This window comes from Mus caroli, unplaced genomic scaffold, assembly GCF_978045245.1.
Source record: "Mus caroli unplaced genomic scaffold, Mus_caroli_1 scaffold_7, whole genome shotgun sequence".
NCBI classification, from domain to species: Eukaryota; Metazoa; Chordata; class Mammalia; order Rodentia; family Muridae; genus Mus; species Mus caroli.
This window is the reverse complement of record NW_028227262.1, coordinates 56,887,446-56,909,878: the sequence shown is the minus strand read 5'-3', so window position 1 is coordinate 56,909,878 and position 22,433 is coordinate 56,887,446. Positions and strand designations below refer to the sequence as shown.

At 41.8% G+C, this 22,433-nt stretch overlaps 1 protein-coding gene and 1 pseudogene across 1 annotated transcript; one reads left to right on the top strand and one right to left on the bottom strand.

Annotated features, from left to right (window-relative positions):
* Nucleotides 1-906: 906 nt before the first annotated feature.
* Nucleotides 907-21,948, top strand: Ccdc174 (coiled-coil domain containing 174). Its single transcript, XM_021165298.3, has 11 exons — nucleotides 907-1,034; nucleotides 3,196-3,300; nucleotides 4,201-4,301; nucleotides 8,251-8,309; nucleotides 11,071-11,257; nucleotides 13,786-13,881; nucleotides 15,127-15,269; nucleotides 15,684-15,778; nucleotides 17,435-17,567; nucleotides 20,243-20,395; nucleotides 21,379-21,948. Exons 1-11 carry the CDS (start codon nucleotides 993-995, stop codon nucleotides 21,672-21,674), a joined length of 1,410 nt encoding a protein of 469 aa, XP_021020957.1. The 5' UTR covers nucleotides 907-992; the 3' UTR covers nucleotides 21,675-21,948.
* On the bottom strand, nucleotides 4,873-5,412 carry LOC147003883 (small ribosomal subunit protein uS17 pseudogene; annotated as a pseudogene).
* Nucleotides 21,949-22,433: the final 485 nt, after the last annotated feature.

Sequence of the window (22,433 nt, the reverse complement as noted above, 5' to 3'; positions counted from 1 at the left end):
TACCCAGTGAGACCCTGCCAAATGAATGTATGAATGAATAGTTAAAATTTAAATATTCTGTTGGGCATAGTGGCTCACACATGTAATCCTAGCATTTAGAGGGCAGAGGCAGAAGGACTGTTGCAAATTTGAGGCCAGCCAAGTCTACATAGAGAGTTTGAGGCCAGGTGGCTATACAGTAAGACCCCATCTCAAAAAAAAAAAAAAAGCCTAAAAAGCAAAACAACAAACAAACAAACAAAACCAACAAAATAAGCTGGGCGTGGTGGCGCACGCCTTTAATCCCAGTACTCAGGAGGCAGGGGCAGGTGGATTTCTGAGTTCGAGGCCAGCCTGGTCTACAAAGTGAGTTCCAGGACAGCCAGGGCTATACAGAGAAACCCTGTCTCGAAAAACAAAAACAAAACCCAAAAAAACCAAAAACAAACAAACAAACAAACAAAAAAAACCCAACAAAACAAAACAAAAAAAATCACAAAACACCAAAGAAAACCAACATAAAACGAGTGTTTCTCATAGCCTGTTCTTAAACAATAATTCCCACCACTACCAGTTTCATTAAATTCCTTTTGTTTTCATGTTGGAGACAGGAGTTTACTTAGCTCTCTTCATACGCTGCTATTCTTTTCCATCATCTAAGACTCTCCAGTCAATATAGTGTGTATTGCAATGAAAGCTATCTTCCTTCCTTCTCTAGATGGCGACAATACTCGTCATTTTCACCTCACTTTCTGCTCTCTTCAAGATGGCCAATTGCGATCAATTCCAACCCCTCTGACCTTCTCAAAATGGCGACGTAGCGACTAGGGACCTCGTACTGACGCTTTCAAGATGGCGCCGAGGTCGTAAATCCAAGTCGCAAAATGACGCAAACTCAGTGTCGCTATCAAAGACACTTCCGGTTCTGCTGCGGGGTGTGGGTGGCGGACTCATAGGGTCTGACTGAGGCCACAGGGAGGCTGCGTCTTGGGATCGGACGCCTTGGCGGGACGATGGACCGAAAGAAAAAACCTTTGGACGTTACAGCCTCCTCGGTGAGTTCAAGTGTGGCTTAGCTCGGTGCTCCGCGTCCCCTCCGCCTGTCTCAGTCGAGAATGGTGACCTAACTGTTGTCCCACGCAAGTCAGGGGCCTGGACTGCCCATCTGACAAGGATCCTGACAGACCCTCTCCCCGCAGAGACCCTCCTCAGCTTCCTTACTCACAGGATCCTGAACTCGGCTCCGCCAGGCGCCTGGGCTCGGTTCCTCTCAAACCCAGGCGGGTCTCGGACGCCATTCTCCCAGGGATCTCAGGGCGCATCCTGCGGGTCAGCCGCCGCCACAGCCGGCTCTCTGTCCGCAGGGACTTGGAGGACGAGCCCTTCCTGGGTTCTCCACTAGTCCAAAGCCCTTCTCGAGCACTGGGATATGATTTGTCTTCCCAGGACTCCCAGAGTACCCAGGGTCCCCCAGCAGGATCCAGACAAGTTAGTTAGTGCCTTGTGGGATGAGGTACCCGGGCCAGTAAGGTCTGACAGGATGTAAGGAGTTTTGCTAACTTAACCACTCTCAGCATAAAACTTGTAAACACTGTACACAATCTGTGTCCGTGCTTCATATGCCTGCTGCCATCGAGTCTTCAGAAGTGCTTTTGAATGTAGGTGGTATTAATTGTCACTCTTAATGGATAATGAAGTTGACACTCAAAGGTGAATCCTGTTTTCCTCAATGTACACACAGATTTGTTGTGTGACAAGCCAGGCTCAGTTTGACTGACTGCAAAATGGTGCCTTTTCTGTTTGTTCAAAACCTCTAATGTATCAAATTTTTTGTTGGAATTTGTTTTTTAATATAGAAAAATTGGTCTTAGTAATCGTGTTTGCTTGGATTCAGTGCTTGCAAACCGAATTAATCAGGCAGTATATGCACATGCGCTTAACTTTAGCATGTAAGTGTCAGAGACAAGAGGACAGAGGCCACTGTAAGTCAGAGGCCAGCCTGAGCTACGTAGTTCCAGGATAGCCAGGGCTACACAGTGAGACCCTTTCTTTAAAAACCAAACCAAACTAAAGTTAACTTGTCCAGAGGATAATGTTTTTAATAATTACAACACAAACGAAGTCCCGGAATTGATTGGTCATTTTGTAATTCAGAAGTAGTTGTAGAATAGAAAGATACATAGCTAGGTAATTGATACATTTACAAAGTTAAAAGAAAAGGTAAATGTCTCTTCCTCCTCCTCCTCCTCCTCCTCCTCCTCCTCCTCCTCCTTCTCCTCCTCCTTCTTCTTCTTCTTCTTCTTCAGAATTTTAAATATTGGGTCCTGGAATGAAACTCCTTTACATTGTTACCATCCCTGTCAATAGTACCTTTAAGTGGATTTCTTTCAAATAGAAATTACTGAACTCAGTTATTTAAAAACAAACAAACAAACGAACAAACAAAAACCAAAAGGTTTTTGGGGCTGGAGAGATAGGTTAAGAGCACTGCAGCTCTCTCAGACAACCGTGGTTTATTTCCAGCACCCACATGGTGGTTCTAAACTGTAGCTTCAGTTCCAGGAGATAGATAGATAGATCTCTCTCTCTCTCTCTAGATCGATAGATCTCTCTCTCTCTCACACACACACACACCACCACCACCACCAACAACAACAACAACAAATGCACACTAAAAAACAAAAAGGAATCATTAAAAAAATGTTTTTAAAGATTTTAAATTTTGTGTATAACTGTTTTCCCGTTTTATGTGCAATACATGTACGCCTGGTGTGGAAGTGGAGTTAATATGTGGATGGTCGTATGCCACCATGTGGGTGCTAGGAACCTACCCGAGTCTTCTGCAAGTGCTCTTTAACTGCTGACCATCTCTTCAGCCTCGGAGTTCTCGCTGCCCCATTCTCTTCACCCGAGCTCCCCTCTCCCATTTGCTTATTTATTTTACATATGTGAGTACACTGTCCCTGTCTTTAGACACACATTGGAGCCCATTATAGATGGTTGTGAACCATCATGTAGTTGCCAGGAATTGGACTCAGGACCTCCGGAAGAGCACTTAGTGCTCTTAACCTCTGAACCGTCTCTCCAGCCCAAACATTGTGTTTCTTGTTCATGTTCAGGAAGCTCAAATCTTCCTTGGAGAATTACTGTTGCTTAGCGATCCAGTCACCTGCCAGAATTGAGTTAAATATTGTTCTCTCTCTTATTTTATTCTAGTTGGTAGATCTTAAGGCGGAGCTCTTTCGAAAACAAGAAGAATTCAAACAAGAAAAACTTCTAAAAGATTCTGGAGCTTTTGGAAAACCAAAGACAATTAATAAGGTAAAAATATCTCTACCAATTCCAAACATTGGGAGAATTGTATTATATTTTAAGTTTTTGAAAAATGTTAGTGGTTATCTGTAAATAAGTAAATGTTTAAGGAAAAAAAAATTCCTGATTGAATATTTGCATAAATTTTATTAAATATTAAAATTAGTAAGATTATTTAGTACTCTTTAAAAATTTCTATTTTACTAATATATGTGTGTGTATGTGCACTTGTGTGAATACATATGACATGTGTGCATGTGTGTGTCACCTGTGCATGGGTGCCTTCAGAGACCAGAAAAGGGTCTTAGATCCCCTGAAAATGGAGTTATTTGTGGTAGTAGGACAAGCAGTTTGGGTGCTAGGAACTGAGCTAAGGTCCTCTGCAAGAGCAATAAGCCGTCATAAAGAATGCTGAGCTGTCTTTCCAGTTCCAATATTCGTCTTTAATATGCTGTTGGTAAGTGGACTGTTTACATTCTCATGGAAGATTAGCATGTATTTTATATTCAAACAGAAATAAACAACTGTAAAATATAGAAATAGACTTAAAATTTGAAAGAGTTTAATAAGAGTTTACAAGTTTTTATAGATAGTCATCTCCCATATTCCTTTGCATTCTGCTCGTGTTCATTGGAATATTGAATGGTATAGTAATCAATCGGTCAGGGGTAACAGTCAATTGAGAAAGTACCTCAGTGATGTTCAGAAGGACTTTCTTTCTTTATGTGATTTAGGACTGGTTTACAGCCCCGACTCTGCCATGCGCTGTGGAGGCTGTAAATTAGTTGTCAGCATAAGTAGTTCTCTGATGACTCCTGAGATGTAAGGATTTTCTGTGATTTTGATGCATATGAGCTGTTTATTTTGTGACCATGAGGTTTTATTGTATTCTTTTGAATCATTCTGCAGAAGCCAAGTATCTGGAACAAACAAAATGCAGGCGTTACAAGTCGAGCAGAGAAAGACGCTGAACAGAAGCTTGAGGAGCAGAAGACTTTAGACAAAGCAAGGTAGTTCCTCCTGAATGGGAAGTTACCAGACAAAGAAATAGACATTCAGATGCTGCCCTTCCTGATCTGCATCCTTTTAGCCCAGTACTCCACAGTGTGAATACCATGTCCCTTGATATCCGAGGGGTTTTGGTTGGTCCTGGAACCCTCCTCTACCTCATATCAAAGCTGACAGATGCTCAAAATTGATAACATGGTGTGGTTTGTGAAAGTATTCATCATACTTTAAAGTCTTTCTAGATTCCTTGCTATGCCTAAAATGGTGCAACTGCTATATAAATAGTTGTTATTCTGTATTTTTTAGGGAATGCCAAGAAAGAAGATCTGTATAGACAGATACACAGTATACATTAGCAACAATGTAACATTGTTTTGTGATATTGTTTCTTTTCAGTAAGTTGAATCTGGAGATAGGACTCTGGATATGGAGGGCCAACTCTTCTAAAATATTGTAATTTACACAGAGCCAACTCTTCTAAAATATTGTAATTTACACATATCTACTGTTTTACATAAAGAAAAAAAATAATTCAGTTTAGAAAATGAAATAGGGTCCTGTTTTGAGCTTTTATCACACACTAAATCTACCAACATTTTTTTTTTAAGTTGGAAAATAACTTTATTTGTTCTGGGAGTTGGCCAGCATCTTCTCAGAACTTCTGGAACTGCTTCTTGGTGCTGGCAGCCTTGGTGAACTTGCACACAGTAAAGCGTACTGCCTTACTCAGGGCCCTACACCCTCCCACAGTGATGATGGCTGTGCATCCCTGAAAAGGGGACAGGTGTACAGATACAGTTTTGTGGTGCTTCTCAATTGATTGTACCTTTGGATGAGGTGGATATAGTTCCAGCAGATGACTGTGATCCTCTGTGTCTTCATCTTGGTCACGATACCAGACAGGCTCCAACGTTGGTTGGCAATGTTACCAGTGAAGAGGCATTTCTTGTCTATTTAGGAGCCCTCAGTGGCTTTATTGAGCATCTTGAAGCCTAAACCAATGTTCTTGTAGTACTCAGGGAGCCTTTCCTCACTAGCTTCTGTCAGCACAACCCACTTCTTGTTTTAAAAGATTATGAGCTGCTTCTGGTAAGCACGCTCAGTCTGCATGTCTACTATCTTTCTGGCAGCTGAGAAAATGAACAAGCTATATCAACAATTTTTGTTGTTGTTTGGTTGGTTTTTCGAGACAAGATTTCTCTGTGTAGCCCTGGCTGTCCTAGAATTTGCTCTGTAGATCAGGCTAGCCTTGATCTCAGAGATCTACCTGCCTCTGCATCTGGAATTAAAGGCATTGACCACTACCACCTGATCTATATCAGTAGTTTTTAAAAATGTATATTTCTAGGAATGGAATACCATGATCTGTCCACAGAGTCATATCTTCAACTTATCAGCACATTTTTAAGAAGTGTCCCATGGGTGTTCTAGGCTAGGTGATAAGATGTTAATATTTAGAGACCCCAAACTTTCCCTCCCAAACCAAGAATACAATTAAAAGAGGGGTAAAAAGAACATTCTAGAGCTGACAGGGTCTGCAACCCTATAGGTGGAACAACAATATGAACTAACCAGTACCCCAGAGTTCGTGTCTCTAGCTGCATATGTATCAGAAGATGGTCTAGTCGGCCATCATTGGGAAGAGAGGCCCTAGGTCTTGCAAATTTTATATGTCCCAGTACAGGGGAATGTCAGGACCAAGAAATGGGAGTGAGTGGGTAGGGGAGCAGGGCCGGGTGTGTGTGGTATAGGGGACTTTCAGGATAGCATTTGAAATGTAAATAAAAAAAAAATCTAATAAAAAATTAAACAAAAAACAAAATAAAAAAAAGAACATTGTAATACCTGTCTCCTAAATTCACTGATTAGCCGTTGTCATACTTGCTTTTCTCTGTTCTTCCCCAACACCTGTAGAGGAAGACTTTTAAGAGTCATGACAATTTGCCTGTGAATATTTCAGTATATATCTATCTGAATAAGGACATTATCCTACACAATATTTACTATTACTGTGTGGCTCATATTTCAGATTTTGCCAATTGTCTCAGCAATTATGTCCTAAATAGGTTTTGTAAAAATTCAAGATTCACAAAGTGAGTTCCAGGACAGCCAGGGCTATTATACAGAGAAATCATATCCTAAAAAATTAGAGAGAAAAAAAAAATCAGGATTCAAAGATTGTATTCTATACATGCCTGTAATTTTCAGATCTCTCCAGTTGTTTTGCCTTTTGTTGTCAGTTACTCTGCCGACATTTTAAAGTGTCTAGGCCATTTTTTCCCCTGCTATGCCCTGCATCTGAATAGGGTTACATTAAAGTTTTTATTTAAGAATACAGTGTAGTTTTTGTGTATTACCCAATAAACCTTACCCAGAGGCTCATAATTGTCAGTTTGAGTCATTGATAATGATGAGTTTGATCCCTTGGTTAGAAAAGTCTGGTAGAGTTCTCCACTGTAAAGATGCCCTTTCTCCTGTGTGGTTAAATAGGAACCTGAGGTGGGTAACTTTGAGACTAAGTCTTCTGGTCACTAAAACATTTGCATGTATGGTTTGTATTATTGGGAAGTCTTGCTGCTGCTGAGTTATTAGTGGATTTCCTCTGTTTATCAGCTAGCATTCTTTTGTGAAGTGGCAGTAGTTTCCTGTACTTGAAGAATCCCAAGTTGTAACCTCTGCCTTGATAGCCATCTGCTTTTGTGCATGATAAGAACTCTGCAGCATCATTGGACTGGGGAGATGGCTCAGTGATAAAGTACTTGCTGGACAAGCATAAGGACCCAAGTTAGAGCCCAAAATCCTCACAGGAAAGTCAGCCACAGTAGTATAGATTTTTATCCCACTGGTGGGGAGCAGAGACTGGCAGATGCCTGGTACTTATTCTCCAGTCAATTTAATTTCTTTGGGGAGATCCAGGTTCCACTAAGAGACCTTGACTTAAAAACAACGTGGCTAACTCCTAAGGAATGACACCTGAGGTCAGTATATGCCGACTCATACATGGACACCCAAAGGAACACACACACACACAGAGGCATACACATGCACCCCTGCACACAGGGTGTGTGTGTGGGGGAGCAGTAAAGATGAGAAAATGGCATTACTTTGTGTTATCCAGTTAATTTTTGTGACAACTCTTAGAAGCAATAAATAGAATGTGTTCTGTCAGGTTATAGGAACTGAAACAGAAAGTTTAAGTAATTATGTGATAACGTGTGACCCAGGGTCTTTATGGTCTCTTTGTGCCATTAGGAGTTAAATTTTCCATTGTGATTAATGAGATCTTGACACTGATGGCCTCTTTGGGGCTTCTCTCTTTAGGTAATTATGGTGGCCTTTTTAGTCTGTCATGATAAATGCCACCAAAATTATGTGAGCAGAGAGGCTAGTATATTGAAACACCAGGGTTGTAGCTTGTTTTATATTAGTTTGTGGCTTAAATGTATTGCTTGTACTCTTTGAAATAAGTATTGCTAATGCTTTTAACAACTATAACTTAGTATAAAGCAGTGTAATAAACCACAAATGACCAGGACCCTGGTCTAAAAGCACCATGGCAAAGAGGGGATTACCTTGAATCTGGGGATCCTTTATGAAATTAAAAAAAAAAAAATGTTACGTTTAGATACATCTTTCTTCTGGCATGTAACTTAAGTTGTATTTAGCAGCTAAACTGTTGGAGCCTCAACTCAGTGCATCCATCTATTCACTGTCAGAAACTTACTGAGCAGTTACTCTGTACCAAGAATGGCTTCAGGTTTGAAGGCACACTGCTGCTTTCACAGTGAAGTGGATGCGGTGGGTCTGAAGGTCTCTCAGGCCCCGGCAGTCAGCACTTGCTGTACCCATCTTCTCATGGCAGGCCTCTGAGGAAGCTGCTGTCAAGCTGATAGTTTGGGGCAGAAGGACAGTTGTAAGACCATGTCTAATACTTGTATGTTTTTCTCCTAGGGAAAAATTGGAAGAAAAGGCCAAATTATATGAAAAGATGACTAAAGGAGATTTTCTAGGTAAATAAAAGTTTCTATTTCTTTATTGTCTCGAATTCATACAGATCTTCAGTATTAATTGTTTGAATGATTCTAAAAGGGAGAAATTTTAAAAATCAAGTCTGCACTAATAATTTGATGTTCTGTTGGGTACCAGGTAGTTTGTTAGGAGCCATCAGGGACAGGGCAGTATAAGGAGCCAGTTCTGCAGCCTTCACAGCAGATCTCATCCGGTGGAGGAGGAGAGCATAGCAACAAGGAGACAGTTGAACTGGAGCAGCCTTGCGTTCAGTGACAGCCATGCGTGTGGGAAAAGTAAGGTTGTGCAGAATTGTGGTCCCATCTAGGCTCTTGGGGTTTTGTGTCCCTTTTTCCTTTCCTTTGTCTCTCTATTTTCAGCTTTATTTCTGTTTTTATTTTTATTTTATTTTAACTTCATGTTTTGCAGTGTTTTCTTCTATTGCATTTATATTTTTGTGTATATGACAGATGTGTGTGGCTGTGAGTATGTTATTGTGTGTGAGTGCAGACATGTTAATGCCACAGCATGGGAGTGGAGCTAGTGTAGAGCCTTACCTTCAGCCTTGTTTGAGACAGGATCTGGAGGGGTCTGTTCCACCTCCCATCTTGCTGCTGCCATAGGAGGGCTGGGATTACAGATGTGCTGCAAATCTGGCTTTATGCAGACTATGGGGATCTGCACTCAGGTCTTCATGATTGGGCAGCAAGTACTTTCCCTTGGATTCATCTCTTACACTTTTTCATTTTAGTTCTCTTCCTACCTTTATCCAGTTGGGAAATCTTTATTTTTCTATTTGCTAATTCCTAGCTCGCTCTTTTTTTCTCTCTCCAGAATGGTCTAGTCTATTCTTCTTCTTTCTCTTTTAGTTTATTTAACTTTGCTTTCTCTTTTTCTCCCCTTTCCTTGTCTTTTTCCTTTATTATGCTAACATTGTTCCATACCCTAAGTAATTTCGACTTCATGGCATAGTCTATTAGTAGTTGTATAATGTGCTTGTAATTGGTTTAAACGTCTGTAATACAATTCCCTTTTGTCATATCCCCCTGAAATAGAAATCAGTATTCATAGTTGCACAACAGTATAAGAGACTTTCTGGGCCAGTGCACACATCATTGGCAGGAGGCAGGGAGAGCCAAGTATGCATTCAGGAAATTTCTAGAGGGCAATGCTGTGATATGGTAAGCTGGAGAAAAGGATCCTGTAGGGGAGAGGGGAAGGGCTGCAGGTCAGCAGTTCTGCTGTGTCTAGCACACAAGACTGCAGTGGCTGTGGGCCATCATTTGCCTCTTCTCAGATAGCATGGATTTTCTACACTTCAGGGAGTTCAGCATGGAAAAGTCAGTCATTCCCAAAGCTGAAAGCTATGGTGAGAATGCTGCCCTCCAGAAGAGGAGCAAGGTGTTCATCTCTAGGATGTCTCACTACTGTGTGTTTCTGCACTTCAGCTCTCAAAGAACATACCGCTTTCTTCTTATGGCTTTGAAAACTTTGTTTTATTCTTTTTTTTTCTTTTCCTTTTGATTCAAACTTTTATTGTTACTACTGAAAACCAGAGGCTGGAGAGATGGCTGGCTTAACAGTTAAGAGCACTTGCTGTGCTTACAGAGGACCAGAGTTTGATTCCCAGCACCCCTCTTGGGCAACTCACAACTGCCTGTAACTCAGCTGTAGGAGAACTGATGTTCTCTTTTGCCTTCTGAGGGCGCCTGAACTCCCATACACTCCTCTACCCCGTACATGTAATTAAAACAACATGAAAATATAGTAACTCAGTCAAAGGAGTATGTCTGAGGAGAGTGGGTTTTGTCACACACACACACACACACACACACACACACACACCCATCTCTTAATACTTATTACTCTACTTGTGTATCTGAGCTGGTGAAGTCTTGGAGCCTTAGCTGTCTCCACTGTTACACTGTAAAGGGGGTGACATCACTTGGTGATAGGGAACCCAGTGTCCTTGCTCAGTCTCTGTCCTTAGAAAAAGAACTATGTTGAATCCATCCTGAAGAGCCTGACTTCAATGACTACCTGAAAACAATGTCTACTTGTGAGAACTGAGGACGTGTGTGTGTATGTGTGTGTGTGTGTGTGTGTGTGTGTGTGTGTGTGTGTGTGTGTGTGTGTGAGTGTGCGTGCGCGTGCGTGGGCACGCATGTGAGAGTGAGAGAGAGAGGTTCTCACTGTGTAGCCCTGGAAGGCCTGGAGCTCACTATGTAATTCAGTCTGACCTCAAACAGATCTACCTGCGTCTGCCTCCTAAGTGCTGTGATTAGAGATGTGCACACTATGCCCCAGCTTAAGAGCATGTTGTTTACCTGTGTTAGAACCTTTCAAGCACTTCTTTCCACCAGTGTAAGCTAAATGATGCAACTCATATGCTTAGAAAGGCCTGTTACACCACAGCAAGAAAGGTCCACTCTCTTGACTGGGACACGTGCTGTTGTGTGTGTGTCTCTTGTATGCTGTCAGCTGTGAGTTGCTCAAAATTGAATAGGTGTGTTGTCTCACATGGGCTTACTGCTCACACAGCATGTTGATAACACAGCAGGAGCCTCACGGCTTTTTGGAGTATAATGGTGTTATGGATGGCTTATTTAGAGCTTCCTGTCAAGTGCTTGGAGGCTGTGTCTGCAAATTGTCCCAGGTGCAGGCATTGACTGGCGAACAGTCAGACAATGGGGCCCTTCTCAGTTCCAGCTCTGGTTTTCTTTTTTAATTTCGAGAATCTGTAAATTGATTTTTGTGCCCTAGATGAGGAAGTGGAGGACATGTACCTTGTGGATTTCACACAGAAGATCATAGACAAGCGAAAAGAAATGGAGGTGCTTGGTGCCACGAGAGAGTCCCGAATGGAGGAAGAGAGAGATGATGATGATGATGATGAAGGAGAGTTTTCTGACAAAGACATCCCTCCTCCTCAAGACCCCAGTGAGGAATGGTGGGTAATGGGGGTCAGATCGAAGTGATCCTCTCAGACTCACATGGCTTTTTGAGAAATGTTTTGTTTGATCGTTATTATGGCAATTTCTTTTCTTATTCTGCCTGGGTTTTCTGTCTTCTAAGAACCATCCCTTTAAATTGGGATGAGCTAGTGTATTGATTATATAGAAATGGGTGGGCCAGTGGAGAGGTAACATTAGTGACTGCAGATAAAAATTGAGCATCTATATGTTGTGCCTAGTGTGGTCCAGGCCCAAGGATCCCTGGGCAGCAGTCCATCATCAATGCCCTGCTCCCTTACTGCCATGCTACTGCCTTACGTGTGCCCTGGTGCAGATGCCAGGTCCTGGGAAGGGGTCCCCTTTGAGCAAGCTGTATTCTAGCTACACTGTTTTCTGGTAACACCAAAACTCCACTGCATCTCCCTTAAATTCCCTCCTGGAAGCAAGTGTGTTCCTTCTGGGAGTATAAGCAGATAATTTGCAGAACTTCATTGATGTTTTCCTGTATGTACATAAAAGATGGAGGAACCCAACCTTATGCAGATCAGAGTGAAAATTCTACCACAGTGTCTTTCATGTCACTTAGCAGAGCTTGCCATTGCTTAGACATCACCGACATCCTGACTGCATGCTGGGGCTGGCCCTCTCTTAAACTCTTGTTGTTGGGGATTTCTTAGAGAACTGTTTATAGTGTTTCTTAGTCTTTAAATTAGCCCCTTGGACAGGTATTTATGCATAAAGAGAAATCCCTACTTCTGAGGATGTCGGAGAACCTTCCTCTTTATATTGCTGAAGGTGTCCACTGGGTCCATGTTTTCTTACTTTTAAATAACTTACATCTAATGTTACTATTGTGGGTAGACATGTGACTGTATGCTACATGGGTCACAGAGAAGAACATGGCTTCTCTGTGCCTTTCTAGTTTTCTAGTCTTAAGTACTTGCTTCCTCATCTGAACTAATTTTGGGGGGAGGTTGGGGGTGGGCATCTTATCTTTTATTTATAGTTGACCCATTCTAAGCCTTTTTACCAGCAAAACATTTGAGGTAAACTTTTACTTGTTTTTGTAATCTGCCTAACTTGTGTCTTCTGGCTTGAACCCTTCCTGTTTCCCGAGAACAGTCCTCCTTCATTCCCCCAGTCTCTCCAGGTTCGTGCTGGCTGGGACTGCTCAGTAAGCAGTTGCTGATGAGCTAGAGCCATTGCTGACTCCTGGATTCCCTTTGTTGGCATTGTGTGCTTTGGAGGCTTGCTCCAGAACAGAATAGCTATGATTGCTTTTCAAGGCAGAAATCCCATCTCTTTGAATGGTCTAATGTCTTTTAATTCTTTTCGTATTAATGCCTTTATGATTACAAGCAGCTTGCCAGCGATTTGAGGAATTTGGAGGGCAATTGAAGGTGTCACATGCCACCATATGGTACAGTAAGACACACTTCAAGCAGTTCCCACACTTTTTTTTGTTTTTGAATTAAGCTTCAGAATTGTGACTACTTGTAAATCCTTTTGGTAATTAGATCCCAGGTGGTGAAAAATCTTTCTGCAAAAATACTGTAAATAATTACACAGACCATCTGGCTAGATGGTTTTCTCTCCCATTCAGTAAAAAAAAAGGAGAGAAAGCAAGAAAAAAGAAAATGAAGGCACTGTTTTGTTTAGTTGTAGGTTTGATTTCTTGTGACAATCATCTATAAGACTAAAGGAGTGGATTCCCAAGCATTTGGGTTTTAAAGCTAACAAGGAAACCAGTGTCACTTGAGAGGAAAGAAATTACAGGCAACAGCACAGCCAGTGGAATCAGAACTTGAATTGCTTTGCTTACTAATAAAGTCCTATATTATTAAGTCCTTAACTGTATGCCCTAAACTCTGCTCCAGACTCTGGGAGATTTAGTGCTTGTGATAACAAATATGAAAATTATGTTATACCATAGTGTAAAGGACCTGGTTTCTATAAAAACCTGCCCATACTTGGTTGTTAGGAAGTCTCAACGTTTTGTTTAACCTTATGCTTGGTCTTGGGGGAAAGATGAAGAAAGGGGTATATTGTTTGTCTTCCTCCTACTCAAAGTGGATCCAAAAGATACTGTGACTTATATTAAAAACTCTTAAGCTCGCTGGAGAGAATGTGTCAGTTAGAAACAGAGCAGTAATAAAGAGTGAAACCTGAGTACACTGGGGAGGGAGAATGAAATTTGGAGTACATAGTCTAGTGGCAAAAATGCACATGCAAATTAAGAGAGTTCTTCCATGTCACCATTTCTGTATTGGTAATTTGTCTTTGAAATCAGAAACATGATCAACTCCTTCCTGCAGTTCCTAAAACTGAGATTTAGTAGAGGGCACAGCAAGCTTAGTGAGTCTCAGCTGCTGGTGGTTTGTTTGTTTATTTGGGTTTTTTTCCCCCTGTGCTCGTGGTCCCTTAGCTGCAAGGTTCTTGGTAATGGTCTATAATGACATTGCCAATCCTCTGACACAGGGATCTGCCCATGGTACAAACTGTCTTCCCAATGTCTAACTTACAGGGTGGATTACGTGGACTCTTTGGGCCGATCCCGGCGCTGCATGAGAAAGGATTTACCAAGTCTGTTGGAGATGGATAAAAATCTTCAGGGGAGACTGTAAGTTTAACATGTGGCCTTTGTGTGGAACACAGCCACAGGGATTGTCTTCTGGGAGAGGCTGCTACATGACTGTATGTTGCTAAAGACCATTAATAGTAAGAATAGACACTGAAGCCTGTACAGTTAGCATATTCAGACACTTCATAATCTTCTATGCTCAGGGAACAACCTGAATGCATAATACTTGACTTATTGGTTTTATGTTTGTTTGTTTGTTTGTTTGTTTGTTTGTTTGTTTTCTGAAACCCATGTTTTGGGGGTTGGGAGGATTGGGGAGAATTAGTCACATTATTCCCTGAGCTTCTGACTCAGCTTCCCAGGCAGGCACCCTGTTCTGGTCACGTGCATTGTAACTGCTGAAAGGGTTATATAAGTTGACTGTTGGGTTGGAAGAGTGTCTGAAGGTTGCAAATACAGAATGAGCCCAAACCTAGCTAACAAATCAGCCTTTGTGGACAGAGGGTTTGAGAAGGTCCACTTGCTTTTATTCACTTCTTAGTCATAGGCCTTTGTATTTTGAAACAAAGGCCTCATGACAATATTTCTAATGAGACCAAAGAAATAAACATTTGAAAGTATCTTGGTGATTAAAATTCCCTGTAGTCAGCCTTATATGAAAAGTATTAGAGAAGCTCCACCTTTGTGAGCCCTTCAAGGTTGAGGCATCCTGTGCGTAGGCCTGGAGTAAGCACATAGGGGCCACTGCACAAATCATGGCATCTGCTGGGACACTGGAGGCACTGTAAGAGCGCAACCATGTCTTCAGACAAGAGGCCATTCAGAGAAGTTTAGTGGTTCATCATTCCTGGCTAGGCCACCTCCCATATGTCAGCAAGACAAGGGAAGAAAGGAAAAGTCACTTTTCTTGAACACTGAGGCAAGATCCATCATGCTCATGTGTAAGTCTGGGAATTGATTTAAAAATGATAAAATAAGGTCAGCAAGATGGCTCATTGGCTTAAAGGACTTGCTGCTAAGCTTAATGACCTGAGTTTAGTCCTGGGAACCCACATAGTAGATGGAAAAAATAAATAGATTCCTAAAAGTTGAAAGCAGTCTCCTGACTTCTCCATTCATGCTGTGGAGATGTGCATGTGTGTATACATTGCATACATGCCCATGTGTATATATACACACAGTATATAAATGAATGTTTAAAACTATTAAAACAGTTGTATAGACTTCTTAGTCAGAAACCTCTGTAAGTGTTGCTGTCTCATGGCTTTCCTATTCCTCTACCAGTTTTGTTAGTCCTGCTAATGAAAAAACTTTGTTATCTGAAGACATGAGGAAAGAACTTCAGCGTCAGCAATGGGAGGAAGAAGAAAGGGAGGCCTTGAAAAAGCCAATGGGGCCCATCCATTATGAAGACATCCGGGAAAATGGTACTGTTGGGGTTGCTTGTTTGTCTGCAGCTTTTAAAATCTTTTTTAAAAATGCTAGACAGTGGCAGGCTGAAAGCCATGTGCTGTCAGAGCAGGACTCTGATGTGGTCAGACTGTACAGCAGAGGGTGAAAGCATCATTTTTGTCCACAGCCTAAGAGACTTGGGGACCTCTTCCTAACAGAAGGTTTGTTAGCCCAAGAATTTGTTCCCAGAGAGGAGAGAAGACTGCCAGGCTGAGGAGCCTGAGTGTGTCTGTCACTTAGTAAATAGTAAAACAGTTTAACTTTTGTGGTTTTAATGTATATTTGTGCAAATATCAATGTGTGTCTGTTTTGGTTTGTCTGGGAACTTGTTGTACAAGTGATTTGCTAATTATAGAAATCTAATCTTTTGATACTTTTGGTTGTTTCAGAGGCCCGACAACTTGGTGTTGGGTATTTTGCCTTTGCCCGAGACAAAGAGTTAAGAAACAAGCAAATGAAAACTTTAGAGATGCTTCGTGAACAGGTACAAGTTAAAGTTTAAGTTATTGTTATGGATTTGAATAATTTTTTTAATTGATAGGCCATGCTTTTAAAAATGTAGTAAATCCAGAGACTCATAGCTAAGCCTTGGGTGGAGAGAGAGTCCAAATTGGAGCTTGGAGACCCCCACAGAAAAGGGGTCAAGGACACCAGGAGAACACAGCCCACAGAATCAACCTAAGCAGGGCTCATCGAGGCTCACAGAGACTGAAGTGGCAATTACTGAGCCTTCTTGGGGCTGTGCCTTGTCCTCTGCTTACATGTATACATACATACATACATACATACATACATACATACATACATACATACATACAATGGTTGTTAGCTTGGTGGGATTGGCGTATCTCTCATTCTCCTGCTTTTGGGACCCTATTCCTCTCCCTGGGTTGCCTTCATCCAGCCCTAAGGGTTTGTGCCTGGTCTTACTATAACTTATTATGCCATGTTTGGTTCATATCCCTGGGAGGCCTGTCCTTTTCTGAAGGGAATGGAGGAGGAGTGAATCTACAGGAGAGGGGAGGTGGGGGACAGGGCTGGAAGGAGCAGAAGGAGGGGACATTGCAGTTGGGATGTATTGTCTGAGAGAAGAATAAAACATGTAGTAAATAAAATGAAAATTGATATTCAGAATGTCATTATTGGTTTCTTAAAGGTAGCTACCAAATTATTGTGGATTTCCAAACTCAAAATTATAAATGTTTTAGAAGTAGTCTGTGCTTTGCTACATTTTGTTTTTATTAGTAGTATATGTGTGTATAATGTGTATGTGTGGGCATATGTGTCATGGCATGTGTAGTGGTCAGAGGACAACTTTATGGAGTTGATCTCTCCTTCCACCTTTGTGTTGATGTCAGGCTTACATCATTGCCGCAAGCATCTTTACCCACTGAACCATTACTAGACCTTTTATTATTACCATTAGTACTAGGTTTGTGCAAGTTCTGCCTGCATCTTTGTATGTGTACCATATGCACGTGTAGTTCCTGCAGAGACCAGAGAGGACATTGAATTCCTTGGAACTGGAATTATGAATGGTTTTAAGCCACTATGTGGATGCTAGCAAACTGAATCTGGGTCCTCAGCAAGAGCAGCAAGTGTTCTTAATCTTTCTAGCCTCCAGCCTTGCTGTTTTAAATCTAGTTTCAAACATGGTAATTTTGATGACCTAGGTTAGGAACTGGGAGGTTCTAAGAGACCTAGGAGTAAAAGAGAACTGAATAGCTTGCTTCTATGTGGAGGCTTCTACTGTGCTCTGTGAGTTCTCATTTAGCTTCCTAAGCATCAGAGGCTGTGACGGTCTGCTTTATAGGGCACCATTTTCAGAGTCTTTGGGAGAGCTGCTTAGAGGTGATATGAAAATGAATTAGCACTTTTTTCTCCCTGTTTTTGGTTTTTCAAGACAGGATTTCTTTGTATTTCCCTGACTGTCCTGAAACTCGCTCTGTAGACCAGGCTGGCCACAAACTCACAGAGATCCATCTGACTCTGCCTCCCCAGTGCTGGGATTAAAGGCGTGTACCACCATTGCCTGTCTTAATTAGCACTTTTTTTAAAAAGTGAATTATTTCATCTTTTTAAACAAATGTTATGAATTTGACTTCAGGTGAATAATTTTCTAACTTTTTATTCTAACCAGACAACAGATCAGAGAATAAAACGAGAAAACATAAAGGAAAAGAGAAAAGCTATGTTAGAAGCAAGACTGGCAAAGCTTCGACAAAAGAAGATGAAAAAATCAAAAGAGGATGGAACTGAAGAAGAAGGCAGAGGTACAGCACGGCTCAGATTTCTGACTTCAAAGGGAGGGTTATGTCTACAGGGTCTCACTCATAGGGTTGCAATCAGCGACTTAGCTTTACTCTTAGATACTTCTGTCTATTTATTGTTGTATGTGATGTGTGAGTGAGTGTAGGTGTGCATGTGCCATAGCACGGGTGTGGAAGTTAGAGGACAGTTTTCAGTAGTGTGCTTTTTGCTTTCTCTGTGATATCCCTGGTTCAGATTCAGGTCATCAGGTTTGCTCAGAAGGCACTCTTACCCACTGAGCCATCTCATGGTCCAGGAGCAATTTTTATAGCTGGAATGTTTCAGAATGACAATCTCATGTTTTTAGACAATAGACAAGGATATTAACAAATAATACATTGAGTTGCTTTTTATAAGGACAGTTGAGTAAACTATTTAAAAGAAAAGTTTAGCTCTGTATAGATAGGACATAGATTTTTAATTTTTTTTAAAGATTTATTTATTTATTATATGTAAGTACACTGTAGTTATCTCCAGACACCCCAGAAGAGGGAGTCAGATCTTATTACAGATGGTTGTGAGCCACCATGTGATTGCTGGGATTTGAACTCAGGACCTCTGGAAGAGCAGTCAGTACTCTTAACTGCTGAGCCATTTCTCCAGCCCAAATTTTAAAGTTTAACAATATATACATAAAAACATAGAAACTACATATTTGGGGGAGTGCCATGTGATGTTTTGGTAACTGTGTATATTAGGTGATCTAAATCAAGGTAGATGTCTGCCTCATGCATTTATCATTTCTATGGTAAAAAAACATTTAAAATCATTTTTTTCTAGTCTTTTCAACTTCAGCTTTTTGTTGTTGTTGTTGTTGGGGTTTTTTTTGTTTGGTTGGTTTTTGTTTGGTTTTTCGAGACAGGGTTTCTCTGTGTAGCCCTGGATGTCCTGGAACTCACTCTGTAGACCAGGCTGACCTCAAACTCAGAAATCCGCCTGCCTCTGCCTCCCAAGTGCTGGGATTAAAGGCGTGCGCCACCACCGCCCAGCAACTTCAGCTTTTTTAATGTTTAAAATTCTATCTAATTGTGTGTGTGTGTTTTGCCTGTGTGCATGTTCTATGTTGGTGTCCCATGCCTGCAGAGGCTAGAAGAAGACATCAGATCCCTAGGAACTCAAGTCACAGAAAGTTGCTAACCACTATGAGGGTGCTGGAAATCAATCCTTGGGTCCTCTGGAAGTGCAACCAATGCTCTTAATTGCTGAGACATCTCTCTAGGTCCGACTTCAGCTTTTTTGCTTATAGTTAGTTTTTTGTTGTAATGTACTTTTCTTTGTAAAATGTTCTTACCAACTTGGGTATTAAGGTAAAAAGCAGCTGGAGACAGAAATTCAAACTGAAGAGCTGTGCTGTAGAAACAAGATGGAACTCACTTTCCCGGGAGACAGCTGTGAGATGCTGTGATCAGACAGGCTTAGTCTGCGTTATAGAGTAGAAGCCAAATTGCTAACTTTAGCCCTTCCCTAAATGGTTCCAATATACAAGCCTGCCTGTCTGTTTTAACATTGAAAAGTGCAAGAGTATCTAGGTCATCCGGTCCCAGGTTTCCTCTCATCTTGCTGTTTCTGCTGCTCTCTAGTGTCGCTTTCCTCTATGTTGCTCCAAGTTTGCTCCCTGGCACCTGTTCCTGATCCAGTCCAGGACCAGGTCAGGGAAGCAGGGAGAGAGGAAGAGGATCCAGCTTTCCTTTTCAGGATGTGAGTGGGACGTTGTGGCCCAGTGTTTGCATCGCACTGGCTAGAGTTTAGCGGCAGAGGAAGCTGAAAAGTGGCTTCTCCTGGGAGATGAGATTGAAACTTGGGAACATTCTACCAACAAGAGCTCCAGTTTAGGACTGGCTAGAATCTTCTCTTCCTTTTCTATCCTTTGAGCAAGGCCTCATGTAACACTGACAAGACACCAGAAAAGCTTAGGAATTGAAAATTCCGTGTTTAGTTTCAGATAAAGGCTGTTTCTTGTTGAGTTCTGCATGGTGTCTGGTTTTGTTCTGCCTCTTGAACATTTGTCCTAGAAGATGTGAAGTGAAATTTTCCCACACTTCTTGAAAATCAACTTTCATTAAGATTTTAAAACTAGGGCCAAAATGGAACAGGTGATTTCACCTCTCCAGCATGCTGCTTGCTTGTTCCTCTTGCTATTTTAGTTGGATAATTTGAGGATTTAGGGTTCTTCAGTTGTTCCTAGGGAACACAGGGATTGACATCTGTTCAACTTCAACTTGAATGTTGAGTCTTCTAGATACTTTATACATGTTTACCATTGATCAGCTCAATGTTTTCTTGTTGATAAAATAGCAATAAAATTGTTAGAATTGTTTAAGGACTTAGGCGATCTGTTGTATAGAAATTGCTGAAGTGTTGTCAAGATAGCTCAAGAGTGCAAGCCTGGCTTTCTGAATCTGACCCTAGAAACCCACATATAGGGTAATCAACTGCACCGAGCTGTTCTCTGAGCTCTACGTGTGCTCTGGCATTCACACCTACTCACAGACATAGAGAAAGAACTGTTAGCAAACTGCTTCACTGCTGTCTAAGTGAGGCTCGTTTGCTGTTCCCGTTAGCACTAGTGATTAGTTTTACTTCAAAATTAGGATGTTAAGTTTTTACACCATGGTGACAAGGTCTTGTTTCCTTACAGAAGCAGATGGAGTTGTTCCTGAGCCCTCAGAGCCAAAGCCTGTACCTGCCCCAGCTCCTGTGGCCCAGAACAGCAAGGTGGAGGTCATCATCCAGGAGAGGAGGGACACCAAGCCTGGGGTGCCACACATCCGAGAGTGGGACCGAGGGAAAGGTAGGCTTTTAGCTGTCAGCTTCTTGAGGGGCCCTTGAGAAGGGGGTTTTGGTTTTAAGTAAAAGTGTGATTCTGGTGAGATTTCATTTTTATTATGGTGCAGAGATGGATTCTAGGGCCTTAAACACACTAGGCAAGAGTTCTACTGCTGGGCTCCACCTTCAGCCCCACAGTCACTCTCAGGGCTCCTGAGGCTTAAGTCTCCAAGTCTCTGAACCTGTTTCTTCTCCATATTGAACAGTAGTTATTTATAAACAGGGAATGGCAAAACATGATCAAAAGACCAGCATCTACAAAGGTATTTTGTCCACAGAATAATTTTCTAAAAAGTGCATGGGAAGTTTAGATCCATACTTTTAGGTTTGGGTTTCAGCTTAGAATGTTACCCTCCAGGAACTGCTTTTAAGGTATGAGAGAGGCCGGTGTCTGAGGAATTCTGTCTTTAGCCATCCTCTATATTCGGTTGAAAGTTTACCTGAGCTTTCATTGTACAGGCACATTTCTAAATTTTCACCAAAGTGCCCACCACAGTCTTTGCCGCAGTAGACTGTGTGTTATGCCTCTTTCAAAACTACTTCAGTGGAATGTTAGCTCCTGCTGTTGGAGTTGGTGAGAAATGTATAGAACCACTGCTCATATTGGATGAGCCCCTTCTGTGTTTTCCAGAACACAACAAATGAGAGACTGCTTTGATGTGAAACACCTAATCATGCCAGTGCCAGCAGAAACTTGACTGTTTCATTTCTCTGTAGTTGTAGTGCCCTTTTGGCAGTGTGGTCCAGAGCCTGTCAGCCTCTCCATAGAGCCATCATCTAATCTTTCCTTGTCGTAGGCTACTCCATTTCTTAGCTGGGTTTTGTGTTGCTATCCTTGTTCTTAGATAATCTGTGGTGGCTTTTAAAATGCATATAAGAACTGAAAAGTATTCAATAAATTTGACTGATTCATAATTGTTTTTAATAATACCCTTTCTATTTTCATAGACTTTTCCTTTGGATTCTGGTCGAAGAAGCAGTCAGAACTCCGAGCTGAGCGAGATCCTGAGTTTGCCCCACCTTCAAATTACTTTGTGGGTCAAAAGAGAACTGCTCCTATGAGTAGCCAGCCATGGAACAGACCAGGATCAGCACCAAGTGACTTGGGACATTCCTCTGGCCAGAGCCAGGAACCCAGCTCTTCACACACATCCACTCCTGCCCCTGAAAGCTCACCACAAGCACCCACAGTCACTTTCCAAACACTAGATGATATGATATCTTATTATAAACAAGTCACATGACCATGTAAAACATGCTGGTTGCATTTGTGTCAGAAGTCAGGCAGGACTGAGTTTTACTTCTTTCTTCCTGTGCTTTCCCAGGGAGCACAGGCTTGAGGCCACATTAGTTGACAGGGTGGAGTGAGAGCTCATTGACTTTGGTTGTTCATTTTCTTACCACTTGGTATAGGGGGACTATCTCCTCCTCTCCATGCTGACCCAGCTGTGACTCTTTTGGGGTTCACACATTTTGAGGTGTGTGAACTATAAATGCTAATCTGAGAAATCTGAGAAACTTGTTTCTGTTTTAGATTACTTTATGTATGTGAACATCGTGCCTTCTTGTATATATGTGTACCATGTGTGCCTGGTGCCCAAGGAGGTCAGAAGAGGGTGTAGGATACCCTGGGACGGGAGTTATGTATAATTGCAAGCTACTATGTGGGTGCTGGGAACGGGACTTTGGTCCTCCACAACAAGAGTAGCCAGTGCTCTTAACTACGGATTCATCTCTCCATACCCCTCTGAGGGGCTTTAACCCTTCTTTACAAACACACCCTCTCATGACTTCGCTTTTAGGGCTCCATTATTTTCTTTTCAGAAGTGTTAGCATGCAGGTGTCTACTCCACAGATTCAGCTTCCCAGACAGGTGATGGAGCAACATCAGGAGGATTTGTCCAACAGGCAAATGAGGGCCTATTATAGAGGGCTGTGTGGGAAAAGGAAGCTGCTGGGACACTAGGTAGTCACATCTGAAGCTCTAAGGTCGGGGAAGAGCA